Source organism: Lithobates pipiens, unplaced genomic scaffold, assembly GCF_037356315.1.
Source record: "Lithobates pipiens isolate NorthernLeopardFrog02 unplaced genomic scaffold, aLitPip1_a1.2 Scaffold_13, whole genome shotgun sequence".
NCBI classification, from domain to species: domain Eukaryota; kingdom Metazoa; phylum Chordata; class Amphibia; order Anura; family Ranidae; genus Lithobates; species Lithobates pipiens.
The window spans coordinates 499,765,956-499,786,447 of record NW_027507718.1 but is presented as its reverse complement, the minus strand read 5'-3'; the positions used below and the strand labels follow the sequence as shown (position 1 = coordinate 499,786,447).

General features: G+C 44.9%; 1 protein-coding gene across 1 annotated transcript in view; it reads left to right on the top strand.

The window, feature by feature from the left end:
* The window catches only part of SUCLG1 (succinate-CoA ligase GDP/ADP-forming subunit alpha), an 83,780-nt gene that overhangs the window by 7,888 nt on the left and 55,400 nt on the right, over positions 1 to 20,492 (top strand). The window contains exons 2-4 of the mRNA XM_077478020.1: positions 12,007 to 12,110; positions 16,143 to 16,259; positions 18,009 to 18,221. Coding sequence (XP_077334146.1) covers positions 12,007 to 12,110; positions 16,143 to 16,259; positions 18,009 to 18,221 — 434 coding nt within the window. The remainder of the gene's footprint in view (positions 1 to 12,006; positions 12,111 to 16,142; positions 16,260 to 18,008; positions 18,222 to 20,492) is intronic.

Sequence of the window (20,492 nt, the reverse complement as noted above, 5' to 3'; positions counted from 1 at the left end):
AATTGCACGGTCGTGCGACGTGGCTCTCAAACAAAATTGACGTCCGCTTTATTTGTTTATTTTTCCCACAAATTGGTATTTGATCACCTCCTGTGGTTTTTATTTTTTGCACTATAAACAAAAAAAAGCAACAATTTTGAAAAAACGCATTTTTCCCAAGGCGTCTTTCAGGACAGCACCTGAGAGATAGCGACTCCACCCTCCTCGTTAGGAAACACCTTCTTCCTCCAGACTTTAAAGGGAGGCGCCTCCCTACCACACATCAGTTTTTGTGTTTCCTCCGGCCCGGAGGGAACACCTTTTGGGAAGGAGTCTGTTTCTCTTAGGTGTTCCTGAGGGACTAGGCTTCTTTCCCTTTTTTTTTCCTCCTTTAGAGACCCGCTGTCCTCCCGACCTACCCACGCCTCGTCAGCGGTAGCAAGCGGGCTCCTCTTCCCCTCTTGTGCTCGGAGAGAGCCGAAGACTCGGTGGCCCGCACGTTCATAGGCGCGGCGGCGCGCGTGTGCCGCCGCCATGTTTGTTTTCGGCGGTCGCGCCGGAAGTGACAGAGCGGGTCATCGGGTCAGCTGAAACGTCGTTTCCGGCGTGGACGCAGGGGGGAGGAGGGAGGACAGGTGCTGGTGCCTATTTCCGCTTCCGGTCCGGTGCAGCTGCACGGCGTGACTCCGGAGGCGGCGTTTAGCCACAAGTGGATCTCTGCACAGCTGATTATGGAAGATTCAGCGTCTGCAGCGATGGGGACAGGCACAGGCACCAACAAAGCCCAGGTAAGAGGCAGCAGTTAAAGTCTGCCTTTCTTTTTCTATTTCCTGGCGTTTGGTCTCGCTCTCTCCTTTCTTTTTTCCCCCCTGGTGGCAAGGGGCCTGTCTGGGCACTAGAAGCTGACTGGTTTCTTCTCAGTGCACCTGTGTGGTGATCCCTATCAAAGCTGAGACTGGGTCTCACTAAGGGTTCCCTGGTTTTTTTCCCTTTTTTGTCTTTTTCTTCATAGGCTAAGAGCTCTGACCCAAAGAAAAGATGTCCTTCTTGCAGGGCCAAGCTGGGAGAAAATTGGAAGAAAACCTTATGCAGTCCCTGCATTACTTCTTTAGTTAAAGAGGAATCTGCCTCTGTATGTGAGGATCTGGTGGCCTCTGTAAAGAAGGAGCTGTACGCCACGATCCAGAATTTTCGTGACTCACTAGCAAACCCGGCTGCTAGTCAGCCTTCCACTTCAGAGTCTTCCCAGGGGTCTCTCTCAATCCCGGTGTTAGAATCTCTGCCTGAAGACCCTTCAGATAGGGAAAAGCAGTCCACTGCTCTTTCCGTTAAAGATTCGGAAGAGGAGTTGGAGGATTCTGAGGTAGCCCCCTCTAAATTCAAACTGTCCCTTGAAGAGGTCGATGGGCTCCTTAAAGCCATTCATGCTACGCTTGGTTTAAGTGAGGAGAAAAAGGAATTATCACTCCATGACCGCATGTATGCTGGGTTGGATGAGCCTAAGGGCCGAACATTCCCAGTTCATCCGGTCATCTCTGAGGCCATTAGGAAAGAATGGCAGGATCCAGAGAAAAAGCCCTTTTTCTCCAAAGCCCACAAAAGGCGTTTTCCTTTCGAGGAGGACCCTGCAGCAGTATGGAACAAGGTGCCCAGACTGGATGCCGCCTTTTCCCAGGTTTCAAGGTCCACAGATCTGTCCTTTGAGGATATGGGAGTTTTGAAAGATCCGATGGACAAACGCATGGATCTTTTGCTCAAGAGATCATGGCAATCAGTTATGAGCAATTTAAAACCAGCAATGGCCACAACGTGTGTAGCCAGAAATTTAGAATACTGGATTAACCAGTTAAAGTCACATATAGCTGCAGATTCCCCTAAACAGGAAATCTTAGATTCTTTTCCTACCCTGATTACGGCAGTGGCCTATGTTGCAGATGCCTCAGCTGAGGCAATTAAGATATCGGCCAGGTCAGCAGCTCTAACTAATGCTGCAAGAAGAGCCTTATGGCTTAAAACCTGGCCGGGTGACTCGGCTTCAAAGAATAAGCTGTGTGGGTTACCCTTTTCAGGAGACTTGCTCTTCGGCTCTGACCTCGATAATATTCTTGACAGGACAGCCGATAAAAAGAGATCCTTTCCGGTCAAAAAGAAAAAGCAGGTACCAAAGCGTCTTTTTCGACCTCAAAAAACTCAGGATCAGGACAGCAAGTTGCAAGGGAGAAGGAAAAGTTGGTCCGCCCCGAAGCCGAAGGGTAGAGGCGGAATTCTCTTCCGTCCTCCTACACAGGCCGAAAAATCGCAATGACTCGTCTCTGCGGGTGGGCGGAAGACTACAAGAATTTCTTCCGCAGTGGTCAGGGATAACTTCAAATCAGTTTATCCTGACCACTCTCGCGCAGGGTTACTCACTCGAGTTTGTCAACGACCCCCCAAAAAGGTTCCTGATTACCAACACCCCGCGGGATCCAGTAAGGGCCCTGGCCATGAAGTCCTCTCTAGAGGAACTGATGCAACAGGGCGTAGTAGTACAGGTGCCCCTGCAAGAACAGCAGGAGGGGTTTTATTCCCATGTTTTCCTAGTAAAGAAACCGACAGGGAAGTTTCGGTTGATTCTCAACCTAAAACCTTTAAACGAGTCCATAAGGTACAGGAAGTTCAAAATGGACTAAATTTTTTCGGTCAGAAACCTGTTGACGCCAGGATGTTTTATGGCGTCAGTAGATTTAAAAGACGCATACCTACATGTTCCGATCTCTCCCCAGTCTCAGAAGTTTCTCAGGCTGGCGGTGAGGTTGGGGGGTATGGTTCATCATCTCCAGTTCAGGGCCCTACCCTTCGGCCTGTCATCATCTCCCCGAATTTTTACCAAAATAATGGCAGAAGCTTTAGCGCCACTGCGTCTTCAGGGAATCGCAGTTATTCCTTATTTAGACGATCTGCTGTTTTTCGCCCCATCCAGCGAGGAATTGCAGACCAATCTAGGCAAAGCTCGCAGCCATCTGGAGGCGTTGGGTTGGATTTTGAACCTCCAAAAGTCGTCCCTAAACCCATCTCAGGAGATTCGGTTTTTAGGGTTTCTAATAAATTCGGTGGAGCAAAAAATCTTCCTTCCCTTAGACAAAAAGGACAGGATTTCCGGTGCAGTGTCTTTATTACAGACCAGCCAAAATCTGACAGTAAGACAGGTTATGTCAGCTTTGGGAGTTCTGACTTCAGCAATGCCAGCAGTCCAGTGGGCAAGAATGCATTTCAGGTGTCTGCAGGCTTTCCTTCTAAAATCTTGGGATCACACAGTGGCATCCCTAGAGGCAGAGGTGAGAATGTCAACCCAGGTAAAAAGGTCCCTATGGTGGTGGAAAAGACAGGAGGTCTTATCGGAAGGGTTAGTCTGGGCTTTTCCAGTCGGGAAAAGACTAACAACCGACGCCAGTTCCTGGGGGTGGGGAGCCCATCTAGGAACACGTTTCACTCAGGGGTCCTGGGCCAAAGAGGAGACAATAAGGTCCTCAAACTGGAGGGAACTCAAGGCGATTGCCTTAGCTCTGGAGTTGTTTGTTCAGGAACTTCAGTCCCATCACGTCCAGGTCCTAACAGACAATGCCACGGCAGTGGCTTATTTAAACAGACAGGGGGGTACTGGCCATGGAGATTCTTCGGTGGGCGGAAAAACATTTGTTATCCCTATCAGCAGTCCACCTAAAAGGGGATCTAAACAGGGTAGCGGACTTCCTAAGCAGAAACGCTATTCGGGAAGCAGAATGGTCTCTAAACCCGGAGGTATTCACAATGATTGCCGGAAAATGGGGTTTACCAGAAGTAGACCTGTTCGCCTCAAGGGTGAACGCCCAGGTTCCCCAGTTCTTTTCCCTGGACAGTCGCGATGGCTCGCTGGGCACAGATGCGCTAGCTTATCCATGGGAATTTCGTCTTTGCTATGCTTTCCCCCCATTTCAGTTAATCCCGTTAATTTTAAGAAAAATTCAGAGGGAGAAGGTACCAGTCATTCTAATCACGCCCTTTTGGCCAAAAAGGGCTTGGCTTTCGACAGTTCTAGGCCTGGCAATCAAGCCTTGTTGGCGTCTGCCCCTCAGACACGATCTGTTGTTGCAGGGCCCAGTGAACCATCCAGGAGTGGCCAGCCTGGCTCTCACGGCCTGGTTTCTGAAAGGCAGCTCCTTAGGAGCAAGGGGTTTTCCAACCGTTTGATCTCGACCCTTTTAGCAAGTAGGAAAAGGGTTACGAGGGCCATTTATTCTAAGGTCTGGAAGCGTTATAAAACTTGGTGTTTGTCAGCCGCCCAGGTGCCAGGGAGCCTTGTCTCCATCTTGGAGTTTTTACAAGATGGTGCAGACAAGGGACTGGCAGTTAGTACCCTGAAGGTGCAGGTAGCAGCCCTGACGGTGTTCTTAGAAAAATCTGTGGCCTCAGATCCGCTGGTGATCAGGTTCTTTAGAGCTCTTAAAAGATCTAGGCCAGCTCCTTTTAAGGTTTTTCCTAGATGGGATTTGTCGGTAGTCCTACAGTCTCTAACAAAAGGGCCTTTTGAGCCTCTTGTGGAGGCTTCCCTTAGGTTTCTCACATTAAAAACCGTGTTTCTGATTGCCATTGTCTCTGCACGCAGGATCAGTGAGCTAAATGCTCTGTCAATTAAAGAACCATATCTTTCCATTTTTCCTGACAGAGTTATTCTTAGAACAGATGCAAAATTCTTACCGAAGGTAGCTTCAGTTCAGAACCGTATACAGGACATAGTACTGCCAACGTTTTGTGTTAACCCCAAAGGAAATAAGGAGACTTCTTTCCATACTTTGGACGTCAGAAGGACTCTGCTGAGTTATTTAGAAAGGACGGAGTCCTTCAGGCGTTCAGATTCACTGTTTGTACTCTTCTCAGGAAGAAAAAAGGGTTTTCAGGCTTCTAAAGTTACTTTAGCTAGATGGCTGAAATTAGCTATCTCAGAGGCATATTCCCAGGCAGGGTTATCTCCTCCAGCAGGAATTTGTGCACACTCAACCAGAGCTCTGGCGTCTACGTGGGCAGAGAGAGCTGGTGCCACCCCTGAGCAGATCTGCAAGGCGGCGACGTGGTCGAGTTTTCACACATTTGTGAAACATTATAGACTGGATCTCACTTCTGCCAGCGATCAGGCGTTTGGCAGAAAGGTCCTGCAAGCTGTTGTCCCGCCCTAAGGGGTAAGTCTCTGTTATCCTCTCAGGTGCTGTCCTGAAAGACGCCTTGGGAAAGACCAAGTTAGACTTACCGGTAACTTGTTTTCCAGAAGTCTTTCAGGACAGCAAGCATCCCGCCCTATGGTATTATATTATGCTACGCTGTGACTAACGTATGTGTTTATGTGTTCCAGCCGGGGCCGGAGGTTCTCTTCTACAACTGATGTGTGGTAGGGAGGCGCCTCCCTTTAAAGTCTGGAGGAAGAAGGTGTTTCCTAACGAGGAGGGTGGAGTCGCTATCTCTCAGGTGCTGTCCTGAAAGACTTCTGGAAAACAAGTTACCGGTAAGTCTAACTTGGTCTTTTTTCTTTTTGCTATAATAAATATCCCCCCAAAAAATATGAAAAAAATAGTTTTTTCCCTCAGTTTAGGCCGATACGTGTTCTCTCTCTCTCTCTCTCTCTTTTTTTTTTTTTTTTTAGAAAAAAAAATAAAATCGCAATAACATATGTTGATTGGTTTGCGCAAAATTTATAGCGTCTACATAATGGGGGGGATAGATTTATGGCTGGCTTTTTTTTAAATATAAATATATATATATATATATATATATATATATATATATATATATATATATATATATATGTATATGTATATGTATGTATGTATATATATGTATATATATATATATATATATATATATATATATATATATATATATATATATATATAATTTTTTTTTTTCTTTTTTTATTAGTACTGCGACATTATGGGGGATACATCGGTCAATTTTGACACATTTTTGGGACCATTGGCATTTTTACAGCGATCAGTGCTATAAAATTGCATTGATCAATGTGAAAATTTCACTGGCAGTGAAGGGGTTAACCACTAGGGGGCAGTGAAAGGGGTTAAGTGTGTCCTAGTGTGTTTTCTAACTGAAGGGGGGAGGAAACTGTGTAGGGAAGTTGATAGAATGTCTGTTCATACTCTGCATGAACAGATGATCTGTCACTTCTCCCTCAGAGAACCGGAAACTGTGTGTATTTTCTACATACACAGTTCTCGGTGTGCCCCGAGCGATCACCGCCGGGCACTCACATCGGCTCCGGGGAGAGCAGGGGGCGTGCACATGTACCCCCTAGTGCAGTGATGGCGAACCTTGGCACTCCAGATGTTTTGGAACTACATTTCCCATGATGCTCATGCACTCTGCGGTGTAGCGGAGCATCATGGGAAATGTAGTTCCAAAACATCTGGGGTGCCAAGGTTCGCCATCACTGCCCTAGTGCAGGGCTTGACAAATTTGCTTGGAATCTAGGAGCCAGCTAAAAAAGTTAGGAGCCAGGTCAGTAACGGTGATCCGGACCTGTCCCTGTCCTGACATGGAGACGAGTGAGGGGAAGATTGATTTTTTTTTTATTTTTTTTTTTTTATTGCATTTTAGTGTAAATATGAGATGGGAGGTCTCTCTGACCCCAGATCTCATATTTAGGAGGTCCTGTCATGCTTTTTTTTTATTACAAGGGATTTTTACATTTCTTGTAATAGGAATGAAAGTGACACAATTTTTTTTTTTTTTAAAAGAATAGTGAAAAAATAAACAAAAATTTAAAATAAGAAAAAAATAAATAGTTTTAAACGCGCCCTGTCCCGCCAAGCTTGCGTGCAGAAGCGAACGCATATGTGAGTAGTGCCCGCATATGAAAGCGGTGTTTAAACCACACATGTGAGATATCGCCGTGATCAGTAGAGCAAGTGCAATAATTCTAGCCCAGGGATATGCAATTAAGGGACCTCCAGCTGTTGCAGAACTACAAGTCCCATGAGGCATAGCAAGACTCTGACAGCTACAAGCATGACACCCAGGCAGTGCATGATGGGACTTGTAGTTTTGCAACAGCTGGAGGTCCGCTAATTGCATATCCCTGTTCTAGCCCTAGACCTCAGACCTCAGTAACTCAAAACATGCCACCTGTAGAATTTTTTTTTTTTTTTTTAAACATCGCCTATGGAGATTTTAAAGGGTAAAAGTTTGTCGCCATTCCGTGAGCGGGCGCAATTTTGAAGCGTGACATGTTGGGTATCAATTTACTCAACGTAACATTATCTTTCACAATATAAAAAAAAAATTGGGCTAACTTTACTGTTGTCTTATTGTAAAAAAAAAAATAATAATTTCCCCCCAAAAAAGTGCGCTTCTAAGTTCGCTGCACAAATACGGCGTGACAGACAGTATTGCAACGACCGCCATTTTATTCTCTAGGGTGTTAGAATAAAAAAAATATATATATATATAAGTTTAGGGGTACTAAGTAAAGGGCAGGGGAAGCTCCATTAGCATTGCTGGTTGTCATACCACAAGAGGGCGCCAGATTCCAGAAGGAAGCATAGGACTGCAGAAGGCCTCAATTACCGTCCGGCGGCGGCGCGGCCCGACGCGATCATGCCCGGGGGGGGGGGGGTGAACGGAGACAGTATACCCCCAGCTGTGTTGCGCCAGGTCGCTAATTCTAGCCACAAATGCGACCTGGCGCCCGGTGTTTGTCGAGCCCTGCCCTAGTGTCCATCTATGGTACCAACATACCATGACAGCAATTCGCGCAGCCGAGCCATGTTGCCTCAGTATACTGCAGCGGCTGGTTGGTATGTGGTTAAGGGGGTGTGGCCAGGGGCGTGTCCTATACTGGAATACTTTTGCTGATGGGTGTCCCTCATTCCCATCTCAGAAAGCTGGGAGGGATGTAGTTGTGCACTTCTGAGTCTGTGCAAACTGCAGCAAAATTGAATTTTTGGACTCTTTTTCCAATTCCCTGCAATTTCTTTTTAGAGTGAAGTGACTTGGAGATGTCTGCATCACATTTACCTTGGTACATAGATTTTTTTCAAGACTCAGGGACTTCTTTTGCACTTTTCTTATACGTAGGGCAGCCCACCGAAATGAATGGGCTGCTCTACATACAACTTGCAGAAAATGCATTGAAAGGCGTGCATATGCACCGTCACATCTGCATGGTGTGAACAGAGCCTAAAGGCAACAGTGGAATTGTAGTATTGAACATACAAAAGCATTTCTGACACCTGGTGCCATACTGTGTGTGTGTGTGTGTGTGTGTGTGTGTGTGTGTGTGTGTGTGTGTGTGTGTGTGTATTATATACTATATTACCAAAAGTATTGGGACACCTGCTTTTAAACGCACATGAACTTTAATGGCACCCCATTCTTAGTCTGTAGGGTTCAATATTGAGTTGGCCCACCCATTGCAGCTATAACAACTTCAACTCTTCTGGGAAGGCCGTCCACAAGGTTTAGGAGTGTGTCTATGGGAATGTTTGATCATTCTTCCAGAAGGGCATCTGTGAGTTCAGGCAATGATGTTGGACAAGAAGGCTTGGCTCCCAGTCTCCCCTCTAATTCACCCCAAAGGTGTTCTATCGGGTTGAGGTCAGGACTCTGTGCAGGCCAGTCAAGTTCCTCCAACCCAAACTCACTCCTCCATGTCTTTAGGGACAATTTTGGTCTCATCTGACCAGAGCACCTTCTTCCACATGTTTGCTGTGTCCCCCACGTGGCTTCTCACAAACTGAGAACTGGACTTCTTATGGCTTTCTTCTTGCCACTCCTTCCATAAAGGCCAGATTTGTGGAGTGAATGACTAATAGTTATCCTGTGGACAGATTATCCCACCTGAGCTGTGGATCTCTGCAGCTCCTCCAGAGTTGCCATGGACCTCTTGGCTTCTTTGATTAATGCTCTTCTTGCCCGGCCTGTCAGTTTAGGTGGACAGCCATGTCTTGGTAGGTTTGCAGTTGTGCCATACTCTTTCCATTTTCAGATGATGGATTGAACAGTGCTCCATGAGATGTGCAAAACTTGACACGCACACATATGCATATCATTACTTTTTTTTTTTTTAATAACCTAGCCCTGCTTTGAACTTCTTCACAACTGTATCCCTGACCTGTCTGGTGTGTTCCTTATCCTTCATGATGCTGTTTGTTCACTAAGGATCTCTAACAAACCTCTGAGGGCTTCACAGAACAGCTGTATTTATACTGAGATTAAATTACACACAGGTGGACTCTATTTACTAATTAGGTGACTTCTCAAGGCAATGGGTGTGTGTCTATCTCGCTCTCATCCCCTGCTGATTTTGTATGTTTGCCCACTGACAAAGAAATGATCAGTCCTATAGTTTTAATGATCGGTTTATTTTAACAGTGAGAGACAGGATGGCAACAAAAAGGCGGGGGGGGGGGGGGGCTATACAAATGCACCCCACACTTTTCACATATTTATTTGTAAATTTATCATTTTCCTTCCACTTAACAATTATGTGCCAGCCTGTGTGTGTGTGTGTGTGATACAGTACATCACAAAAGTGAGTACACCCCTCACATTTTTGTAAATATTTTCTTCTATCTTTTCATGTGACAACACTGAAGAAATGACACTTTGCTACAATGTAAAGTAGTGAGTGTACAGCTTGTATAACCGTGTAAATTTGCTGTCCCCTCGAAAGAACTCAACACACAGCCATTAATATCTAATATGTGTCTATTTATAAGTGGTATAGTGTTAAACCGAACTTGGTATCTAAGAGAGATACTTTGACAAATGCAAAGCAGCCAGCACTACAAGAGACAATTTGCGCAAACAAATGGGTGTAAACAGTGCAGCGCTCAACATAGTATGAAGTATGAATCATTGAAGTAAAAAATAAGTGTGTGTGTGTAAAGTTCATATTTAAAAAATAAAATAAAAAAATAAAAAAGGGAATCCAGGTGATGGTCATTCTGGTGTTGTGACGCCATTAAATACACAAGTGAAAAAGAAATTGTCAGTGCAAAAACCTTCTGCCACCAAATGGATTATAAGGAGTCTTACCGGAACAATTGGACCCTATTTAGCAAATACCAAATGGGTCAAGCAGTCATTGGTGCCACAACACCTGAATGTGGAGACTTCACTGGAATCTTCATACATGGACCTTGTGATCCATGTAACCACAACCACCGAAGCCAATGTAAATATTATGCAAACTTGTAGGGCCTTTCCAAGTCTGGAGTCTTCTCATCAATACTCCGTTAGGATGTGAATCTAAGGAAAAAGAATACAAGACTTGACATTGTAAAACTATTAATAAATTATTTAAAAAAAAGGTAAATCGCTCACATTTCAATAAAACATCAAAAGCATGGAAGGTGAAATGGTAGTGGCATAGACAGGACAGTGGCACTGACGCGTTTCATCTCAGTCAGGTATCATCTGGGGTGTCCTAATGTCTGCCACCCTAAATTTATAAACTATGTAACCACGCTGCCCAACGCATGGTCTGATCGTCCAAACATTTCTGGGGTCATCAGCAAAATGGCGCCAAAACGTGCACATCCAGCCTCAATGTGAAAGTGAGGCAAGAAACCAGACATGACGACATCACAGATGTGCATCAAGCCTCGCTTAAAAACCAAGTTATAGAACGACCCTCGTAGCGACAAAAATGGCCCATTATACATCACTCTAGCCCCCATGTGGAGGGACAAGATAATGCAACTGGCAATAACACACAGGTAAAGCATTGTCCAGAAATCAAGGCAAATATCAGTCTAAATAGCCTGCGGTAAATTTAGACAATCAATGGGTGGAGCCTGTGATCTTTAGAGCTACTATTTATTTCAAAGTTTTTTTTTTTTTTTTTTTTGTCAGTAATGTGATTATGACTAAGGCCTTATCGGCTGAAACGCGTCAACTGACATTAATCTGCATTTGTTCACTGTGGCTATTCAATAAAATGAAGACATTTTTAAGTGCGACAACCAGAGTGCGGATCACTTTTTTTTTTTTTTTTTTTTTTTTTCTACATTTGTTTTACTCAGCAAAGCTCCCGGGTACTCGATCCAGTCGCTGGCTATGTATGGGTAGTAGCACTGACTTTTCTGTTTATAGTTGTGACACCATTGCCTGCTTGACCCATTTGGTATTTGCTAAATAGGATCCAATTGTTCCGGTAAGACTCCTTTTATATTCCATTTGGTGGCAGAAGGTTTTCACAGTGACAATTTCTCTTTCACTTGTGTATTTATACACACAAATGTTTTTGCCTTTCATTTCTCTTAAACTGAATGGGTTGTTTTTAGAAGGTGAGCCTTCATATATATGTTAACTTTTCTTCCTGTTTTCCTACGTTTTATGCCTCATTTACGTCGTTGACTAGAATTTCACCAATACTGTGTGTGGGGGTTTTTTTTTTTTTTTTTAACCAGTGAGTACCGATTTACTTTTTGGTCAAGTGCTCGCTAGTACCGAATCCTTTTTGAGGTGCAATTTGAGCCCATACCTAATGAATTGGCTCAAATCGCACTGCAGATAATTGCTTGTAGTTTCTCCCACCACTCATGTGTGAACCCAGCCTGAAGTCACGATGACAAGCCTGAGTTTGCACAGGAGAGGTGGGGGAAGCTGCATGCTATTTGGACAGGAATCGCACTGCAATCTTGTTCAAATCATATGCGATTCTTTTTAAGCGCGATTTGAGCCCGTTCATTTTTGTATGGGCTCAAAGGGCACTACAAAGGTATCAGGGTAGGGTTGCACTGATACAGATATCTGTGCCGATATTAAGTATTTGCACGAGAACTTGTGCAAGTGCTTAGTATCTGCACCGATATTGGTATTGGTGCAACCCTACTGTTGACCATTTTTTAGTTTTTCTGCAATTTTCAGTAACTGGTCATTTCACTTTAGATCACTTCTCAACCAACCTATGTCCTTTTTAAACAGACTATGAAGTGCATGGTGAGAATTTTGTAAAACTTGTCCATTCATTATTTTTATTTTTTTGCTTTTTATGTCTTGTAGTGCAACAGAATGGAGTAAGGCATAACTCCTATACAGCCTCCCGGAAACACTTGTACATTGATAAGGACACTAAAGTAATATGCCAGGGCTTCACTGGAAAACAGGTTTGTATAATTATAGCCACTCCAACCCTTTTCAGTGTGATCATCGCCAAAGGTCATGTCCTAGTTCTAAGAACCAGGGTGACCTCGGAAATGCATGCATTGGTGCATTATGTTGGGTTTTGCTCAGAATAAAACCTTATTCTGGTCTATAAATGTTATTCTTAATGTAGAATTCCTGTCCAACACTGACTACCTTTTTTAAAAATGCACAGCTTGGGGCCGGTCACATGATCTTGGCCCCCTGTATCAGCCAGCTGCAGGGTAGAGGCGAGAGCTCTGACAATGGTGGGATATGGGTGATGTCACCTCTCCAGGGCACTGCCAGCCATTGTCCATCGCTCTCTCCTGTCACTGACTGACACGGGGGTCACGTGACCAGACCGGGCTGAAAATATCTAAGTATACACTTATTAATATTATATAGTTTAAATTTTTTTATTTTAATAATCGTGTAGCTCTAAGATGCAGTTGCTGCTTCCAATTTGACGTCTCCCCTGAACGCAGTGTGAATTTGGGAACCCGCACCTACACTAATGTCAAACTGGGAGCATTGTCTGTGCAGTCACTTCAGACCAATTGACATTAATGGGACTGTCTTCAAGGGGATGCATAGCACACCTGTGCATCCTCATGCAGGCACACCCAGCCCTCGCAAGGCTGAAAGCTGGCCACAAACTACAATTTAGCTCACATTCCAGCCCTGGATGGCTGTCGGCACCGTTTTGGCTCCAATAAAGATGATTTGAAAATCTCCCTGTGGAATAATTTTGTCTGAACAGCCACTGTTCAGGGGATTGGGAAGCTGCAGTGTGTTGCTGCCCGAATATAATAAATGGTGTATATGGCTAGCTTTAAAGGATGAAGGTCTTTTTTTACCTTCATGCAGTCTATGCATGAAGACATAAAATCCTTCTGTGTGCTGCTCCCTGCACAGCCCCCTTAATACTCACCTGAGCCCCATTTCAGTCCAGTGACGTGCAGGGGTGCCTCGGCTGTCCCGGGTCTTTTCCTCACTATTGACTGAAACACAGCAGTGGAGGCCATTGGCTCCCACTTCTGTTAATCACAGCCGGTAAGCCAATAAAGACAGAGCAGGGGGAGCGAGAGCCAAGCCACAGCTCTGTGTCTTATTGACGGGGCTTGAGAGTAAGCACTCACCAGTGCCCCCATAGCAATTGGCTTGCTATGGAGGCACTGGTTAAGGGGAAGGAGCCAGGAGAGCCAGCGGGGGGGGGGGGGGGGGGGATCCAAAAAGGCTTGGGGCTGCTCTGTGCAAAACCATTATGCAGGGCAAGTATGACATGTTTGGTATTTAAAAAAAAAAAAAAAAAGTTTTAATATTGCTTTAAGCTGGGGCTACATGGGCATTTTAAATCTCTTTACCAAACTGACTAAATCAACCACTTTTTCACAGTCCTCTCATTGTCTGCATTCTGCAATCCGCAGAGGTCAAAAAGCAGTTGAAGCAAACCTTGTAGGAAAATGCAAGCTTTGTTTATATTGAAGCTTTATGGGCAGAGTATTGCCTAGTATGGCAGTACTGGCAGAATATGGGCACTGAGCAGCACTGTGGGCTGGATCTGTAGTGCTCACAGTACTGCAAACGATCTCTCCCACTGTACCGTCAGGTACAGAGAGGGGACAAACCGGCGTCATGACACTGTCACGGACGTTCCCGGGTGCGCGCCCCATGGGGCGTACTGGAGCAGGATTCTGTGAGGAAGTCCACCCAGATTAAGCCGACCGTGATGTTGCCATCTTTCGGCTATGGCCTGGTCGGCATATGGTTTAAAGCGGAGTTCTGGCCCTTTTTATGAAAAAAAAAATGTAATAGTGGATGTTGCTAAAATATAAATATATTATACGCACGTTTGTACCTCCTGTTTTGGCCGTTGCCATTATGATTGTGGGCTTGTGAAGCCCAATCGATAACTCTTCTGGGATAAGTGTTGGAGAGGTGCATGATGGGTAACCAGCATGCAACTCTCAAACTCGCGCATGTGCGATTCACTGGCGACCATGGTGCTGATTTGTTTCTAAAGTTGCCATAACAGGCGCCAATGGAGGAAGGTCCTGCCCTGTTATGGCAACCGCCTTAAATCGTGTAATTTCCTGTTGGGGAAATAACGCGTTTTGCTCACAGTATTGCCCACAGACACCTGGGAAATGATGACTCGCATTTCCCAGGAGCAGAGGTGAGGAAGGATGTGACGAGGAGCACCACGGACCAGGAAGTGGCAGATTAGGAGGACTACATAGCAACAGGGCGATTTCTGGTAAGTATTAAAAAAAAATAAAAAAAATTTCCTCAATGTTTTTTTTTATAGGTTTAACCACTTGGGATCCGCGCTATTGCCGAATGACGGCATTAGCGCGGACCTAGATTGCCGGGACTACGTCTATTGACGTCGTCCCGGTTACGAGCGGCCTGCGCGCCCCCTGAGGGGCGCGCGCGGCGCGCTCTGTGATCGGCGAGTCCGTGAGACTCGCCTGATCACCGATCCGTGTAAGGGGTCGATCCCGACCCCTTATCACGTGATCAGCTGTCAGCCAATGACAGCTGATCATGTGATAAAACGGAGCCGGTAATCGGCTAGTATTCCTCCTCGCGCTGACAGCGCGAGGAGAAAAAAAAAAAGCCGATCGCCGGCGGCCGTGTTCGGGACATCAGTCCCGATCACGGCCAACAATTCAAGCGGACACCTGCCCCCTGCCAGTGCCCACCTGCCACCCGCAGTGCCATCCTGAAATAAAGTAAGTGCCCCCCTGTCAGTGCCACCCAGCAGTGCCCACAGTGCCACCCAGCAGTGCCCACAGTGCCACCCAGCAGTGCCACCCACAGTGCCACCCAAAATCTGCCTCAAAGGTGCCGCCCATCAGTGCCCAGCAGTGCCGCCCATCAGTGCCCAGCAGTGCCGCCCATCAGTGCCCAGCAGTGCCGCCCAGCAGTGCCGCCCATCAGTGCCCAGCAGTGCCGCCCATCAGTGCCCAGCAGTGCCGCCCAGCAGTGCCGCCCATCAGTGCCCAGCAGTGCCACCTATCAGAGCCACCTATCAGAGCCACCTATCAGTGCCACCTATCAGTGCCCATCTATCTGTGGTACCTATCAGTGCCCATCCGTGCCACCCATCCGTGCCACCCATCCGTGCCACCCATCCGTGCCATCTTATCTGTGCCCATCTTTGCCCATCAGTGCCGCCTTATCTGTGCCCATCGGTGCCGCCTTATCTGTGCCTATTAGTGCCCACCAGTGCAGCCCATCAGTGCCCACCAGTGCAGCCCATCAGTGCCCACCAGTGCAGCCCATCAGTGCCCACCAATGCAGCCTATCAGTGCCGCCTAATCAGCGCACTTCAATGAAGGAGAAAAATGACCCGTTTGCAAAATTTTATAACAAACTATTAAAACATGATTTTTTTTTTTTTGCATCTTTTTTTGTTTGTTTAGCAAAAAATAAAACTCCGAGCTGTAACTAAATACCACCAAAAGAAAGCTCTATTTGTGGGAAAAAAATGATAAAAATTTCATTTGGGTACAGTGTTGTATGACCGCGTAATTGTCACTCAAAGTGCATCAGCGCTGAAAGCTGAAAATTGGTCTGGGACTGAGGGGGGTTTAAGTGCCCAGTAAGCAAGTGGTTAAAGGAGTCTGATTTATGGAAAAAAGATTTTCAGGGTGGAACTCCGCTTTAAGGGGGCAAATTGCAGAAGTTCTTTAGAAAAAGTACAGGGTGCACTACTTCCAAGCCCTGAATTGGGGTCTCATGGAAGATCAGGTGCTAAATGCCAGCAGGGGCCCACCCTATACTTCACAGACAACACAAATCCAAATGAGAAGATTGGCTGCACTCTGAAGAACATTTAAGCCATGGTAACTTGGTTCATCTGCACAAGATTCACAGTGACTTTGCTGAGAATACTGTTCATGTTGTATACATACATCATGTTAATACTCTTAAATTTGGTTTTATGTAATTTAACATTAGAAATGTGTTTTTAACGTTTTTGTTTTTTAAAAATGTCTTTTCTGTAGGGCACTTTTCATAGCCAGCAGGCTTTGGAATACGGCACAAAGTTAGTTGGGGGTGTCTCACCTGGCAAGGGTGGGAAGACTCATCTCGGTCTTCCAGTTTTCAACTCTGTGGCAGAGGTAAGATTCCCATCAAAGATATGAATCATTTTAAATGGGGTATTCTAGCGTGGGGGGGGTGTGTGTCACACACCGTGTTTTACTGCACCGGGTGACACCGACCCCAGTAACGCCACTGGAGAGCCGCGGGAGCCTCTGCTGTCATGCACATCACTGGATCGAGATTGGGGTTCAGGGAATATAAGGGGGGGGGGGGCTGGGTGTTGGTGCTGCTGCACTTAGAAGAATGCATGAAGGTAAAAGTCATTCTGTCTTTACAGCCCTGTTGCCAAGTATTTGCAACAAATTGGATAAAACGGGCTGCACACCTATGACTTCTTGCTCCAGCTATGATTATTAACTGACGTCAGTCTCCTACATGACCGGGCTTCATCCTAGTATGATTAAACCTGCCATGGGTGAACCATGTTAGAGCGGTCACTTCAGGCAGGAGACTGCAGTGTGTTCTGTCAATTTAATAAACCTAGCTTGAGCAAGATGTCATCGGTGTGTGGCCCGTCTTATCCAATGTGTGAGCGGCTCCTGGACTTCTGAACGCCCTCCTGGGTTTGAGGAGGTTAAGGGTTGCTTTGAGCAATGATAGGCTGTAATCATCCGAATATATCCTAACTGGAGAAATTCATCCTCTTTGTCCTGGTGGCAATTATTACCGAGATGGAAAGTGATGCAACATTTCTGAGTTGCCACCAGCACAGGAGGTAAAGGGAAATCCTCCAGTGGGTACACCAGTTTAGGAGTCAGCAGTCTAATTGGTGAGTTCCCCTCACCCTGTTGAACAGGGGTGTCGGAATCTATTTAATCACGGGCCGCAACAGCATTAGGTTTGTTCTCAAAGGGCGGTTTGTATCTGTAAGAATAGAGCAACCCCCCCCCCCCCCCAACTTATGTCAGATGTCAAGAGCCCCCTTGCCATCAGCAGTCCTCCACCCTCCCTTGTATCACAGTGTGTTGAGCTCTGGGGGGCACACCTGCTGACCTTTTTGGAGGAAGTCCCTATTCCAATCCCTGAATCCTATCCTTGTTCTTCAAGGGAAACCCTACCCCTACCCCAACCCTTAACCCCTAGTCCCTGACCCTTTCCAAATACGCAACGGCTGAAAAAAAAGCACAGATGTGAACGTGTCCCATAGGAAACCATGTAAATGAACTGTAGTGCGTTTCTGCAAAAAGCACCAAAAAAACACAGATGTGATCCAGGTTTAAGATGTTTAGTAACATAATCCGGTTAAAAAAACTAAAATTAGCCCCTTTTTATAGTAAAAAAAACAAACAAATAATCACTACTGTAAGGGATTCATTTCGTTTTTTCTGTAGAACTGTGAAAGTAGTATTTACAGTAGCGATTATTTGCTCTTTTTGTATTCTAAAGGGCTCATTTCTTATTTCTTTTTTTTTTTTTTTTTTTTTTTAAACCACATTGTTACTGGCTGATCGATTTATGAAAGTAAGAATTGATTAATTTCATAATTGATTAGTTGTTTCAGCCCTAGTTTAATTACGCTTTATGATTTACTGCTGTTCGGGGGCTCTGGGCTTCAGCAAAACAGCGGCCTCCAGCAAGAAGAAACGGGAGCAATGCTGGAGGTAATTAGCATACACTAATAATGGTAGCATAATTATTAATGTATGTTCCTTGCTAAACATTTTTTGTCATGGGTATAGTTCCGTGTTAATCTTTCCTCCGGTTATAACTGTGTCTTGCACATGCTCCCAGTTATGTGACCGTTTTTCTTTGTTTTGTCATCCCAGGCGAAGGCCGGCACTGGAGCCACAGCCTCTGTTATATATGTGCCACCACCATTTGCTGCTGCTGCAATCCATGAATCTATCGATGCCGAGGTGCCGCTGGTGGTATGTATTACAGAAGGGATCCCCCAGCAGGACATGGTGAGGGTCAAACACCGACTAATGCGTCAGTCCACCACTCGTCTCATCGGACCCAACTGTCCCGGAGTCATCAATGTGAGTCACCAGTTTGGTTATCGGTTTTATTACTTTACAAACACAGTATTGATTTTTTGGGGGGGATTCTTGGGTAGCTTGGTTCATGATGATTCAGAGACCTGATATGGGCATGTTATGGGGGTCTGACATAATATGGGGAGGGGGGGCACAGCGTGACACAAAATATTAGTAGCCCAAGCAATCCCTAATGGACAAACATTTTACAGGAAATTATACTGGGATGGAAGTGAATGTTCATAAAGTCAGAGTACAAGGTCTTGCTGATCCGAATGGTAGAGGAAGTGCACAACTGTAGTAATAAACCAGGGAAGGAGCACAACGATCTTGTTTACTATAAATGAAAAACTTGCCCTACTATTCAAATATTAATGTGCTTACAAATAAAAAAAATATAAAAATCATCTCCTCCGTGCTGTAAGTAAATCTTCCAGTATCACAGATAAGCTTCTAGTTGTATATGAACACTTTTTCAAACCATATGCCTGTATTGCAACGATTTCATACCAACATATGCTGCTTCTTCATCAAGTGTTTTGTTCCATTAACCGCTTCAGCCCCGGAAGATTTTATCCTCATTCCTGACCAGAGCACTTTTTGTGATCTGGCAACTGCGTCGCTTTTACTGACAATTGCGCAGTCGTGCGGCGTGGCGCCCAAACAAATTGACATCCTCCCCCCCCCCCACAAATAGAGCTTTCTTTTGGCGGTATTTGATCACCTCTGCGGTTTTCATTTTTTGCACTATAAACGAAGAGTAAAAAATTTTAAAAACAAAAAACGCATTATTTATTTATTTTTTTGCTATACTATCCCCCAAAAATATATTAAAAAAAATATTTTTTTTTACTCAGTTTAGGCCGATACGTATTCTTCTACATATTTTTGGTTAAAAAAAAATCTCAAGCGTATATTGATTTTTTTTGGTTTGCGCAAAAGTTGTAGCGTCTACAAAATAGGAGATAGATTTATGGCATTTTTATTATAAGTTTTTATTTTTTTTACTTTTTTTATTTTTTTTTATTGGTAATGGTGGCGATCTGCGGCTTTTATCATGACTGCGGCATTATGGTGGACACATCGGATACTTTTGACATTATTTTGGGACCATGGTCATTTATACAGCGATCAGTGCTATAAAAATGCATCGATTACTGTGTAAATGGCACTGGCAGGGAAGGGGTTAAACACTAGGGGGCGATGAAGGGGTTAAGTGCATCATAGGGAGTGATTCCAATTGTGGGGGTGGGGGAAATGGGCTAAAAATCACATGACAGATCACTGCTCCCACAGTGATGAACTACAGAGCACTAATTTTTTCCCCATGTGACCACTCCTCACCCAAGATGTGCTTCCCTCTTCAGGTTATGACCTGTAAATCATAAAGGGCAAAATTAACTTTGGTACCTTCAGGGGTTTCAGTGGCACTCCTCTCCACCTCCTTACATCTAACCAGGGTGGATTTAATTTAAATTGAGTGCATTTAAATCACTAGTAAAAAGGCTTGCTTTAACGTGCAACTGTCATTTCTGTCCCACAGAGGCTCCTCCTCTGACCCGCTGTTGACTCACCGACCGTTCCATTCACTTTAATGGGACGTCTGGTGATGTGGCAGTGACACAACAAGGAGAGGGGCGTGATGTCAGCAGGTGAGTGGATGCCCGCTAACAGGCTCTGCCATGATGGGTCTGAAATGACAGGGGCTCTTTAAATGTAAAGACTTTATTCTTGCAGGTAGTTAGAATCTTTAATATTTGAAAACAAAATGAAGGTTTCCTATTTAGAATACCCTGTTTCCCCGAAAATAAGACCTAGCGTGACTGTCGGTGACGGCTGCAATATAAGCCCTATCCTGTTTCCCCAAAAATAAGCCCTACCCTGAAAATAAGACCTACAAGAACTTTAACTAGGGCTTATTTGGGGGTAAGGCTTATATTGCAGCCAGTCACGCTAGGTCTTATTTTCGGGGAAACGGGGTAGTAAGCTGTCAGGTTATTAAAACAGCGATATCAGAACCGATTCAGTCATACAGTTTGTAGTGTACATATATTTGCAAAACAATGGGATAGAGGAATAATCCCGGGAATTTTTATTTCTCTCACGGTGAATGCGTCAATGCAGTGCATGTTATCTCAGCTTGCAGATCTTGGGTTCATTGAATGAGTTTACCAAAAAATTTAAATACTGTAGAAAATACAGCCTCATGCTACATAACTAAGCTCTGTTTCAGGCTGAATAAAACAATATTTTTTCTTAAATAGAAAAAAATCT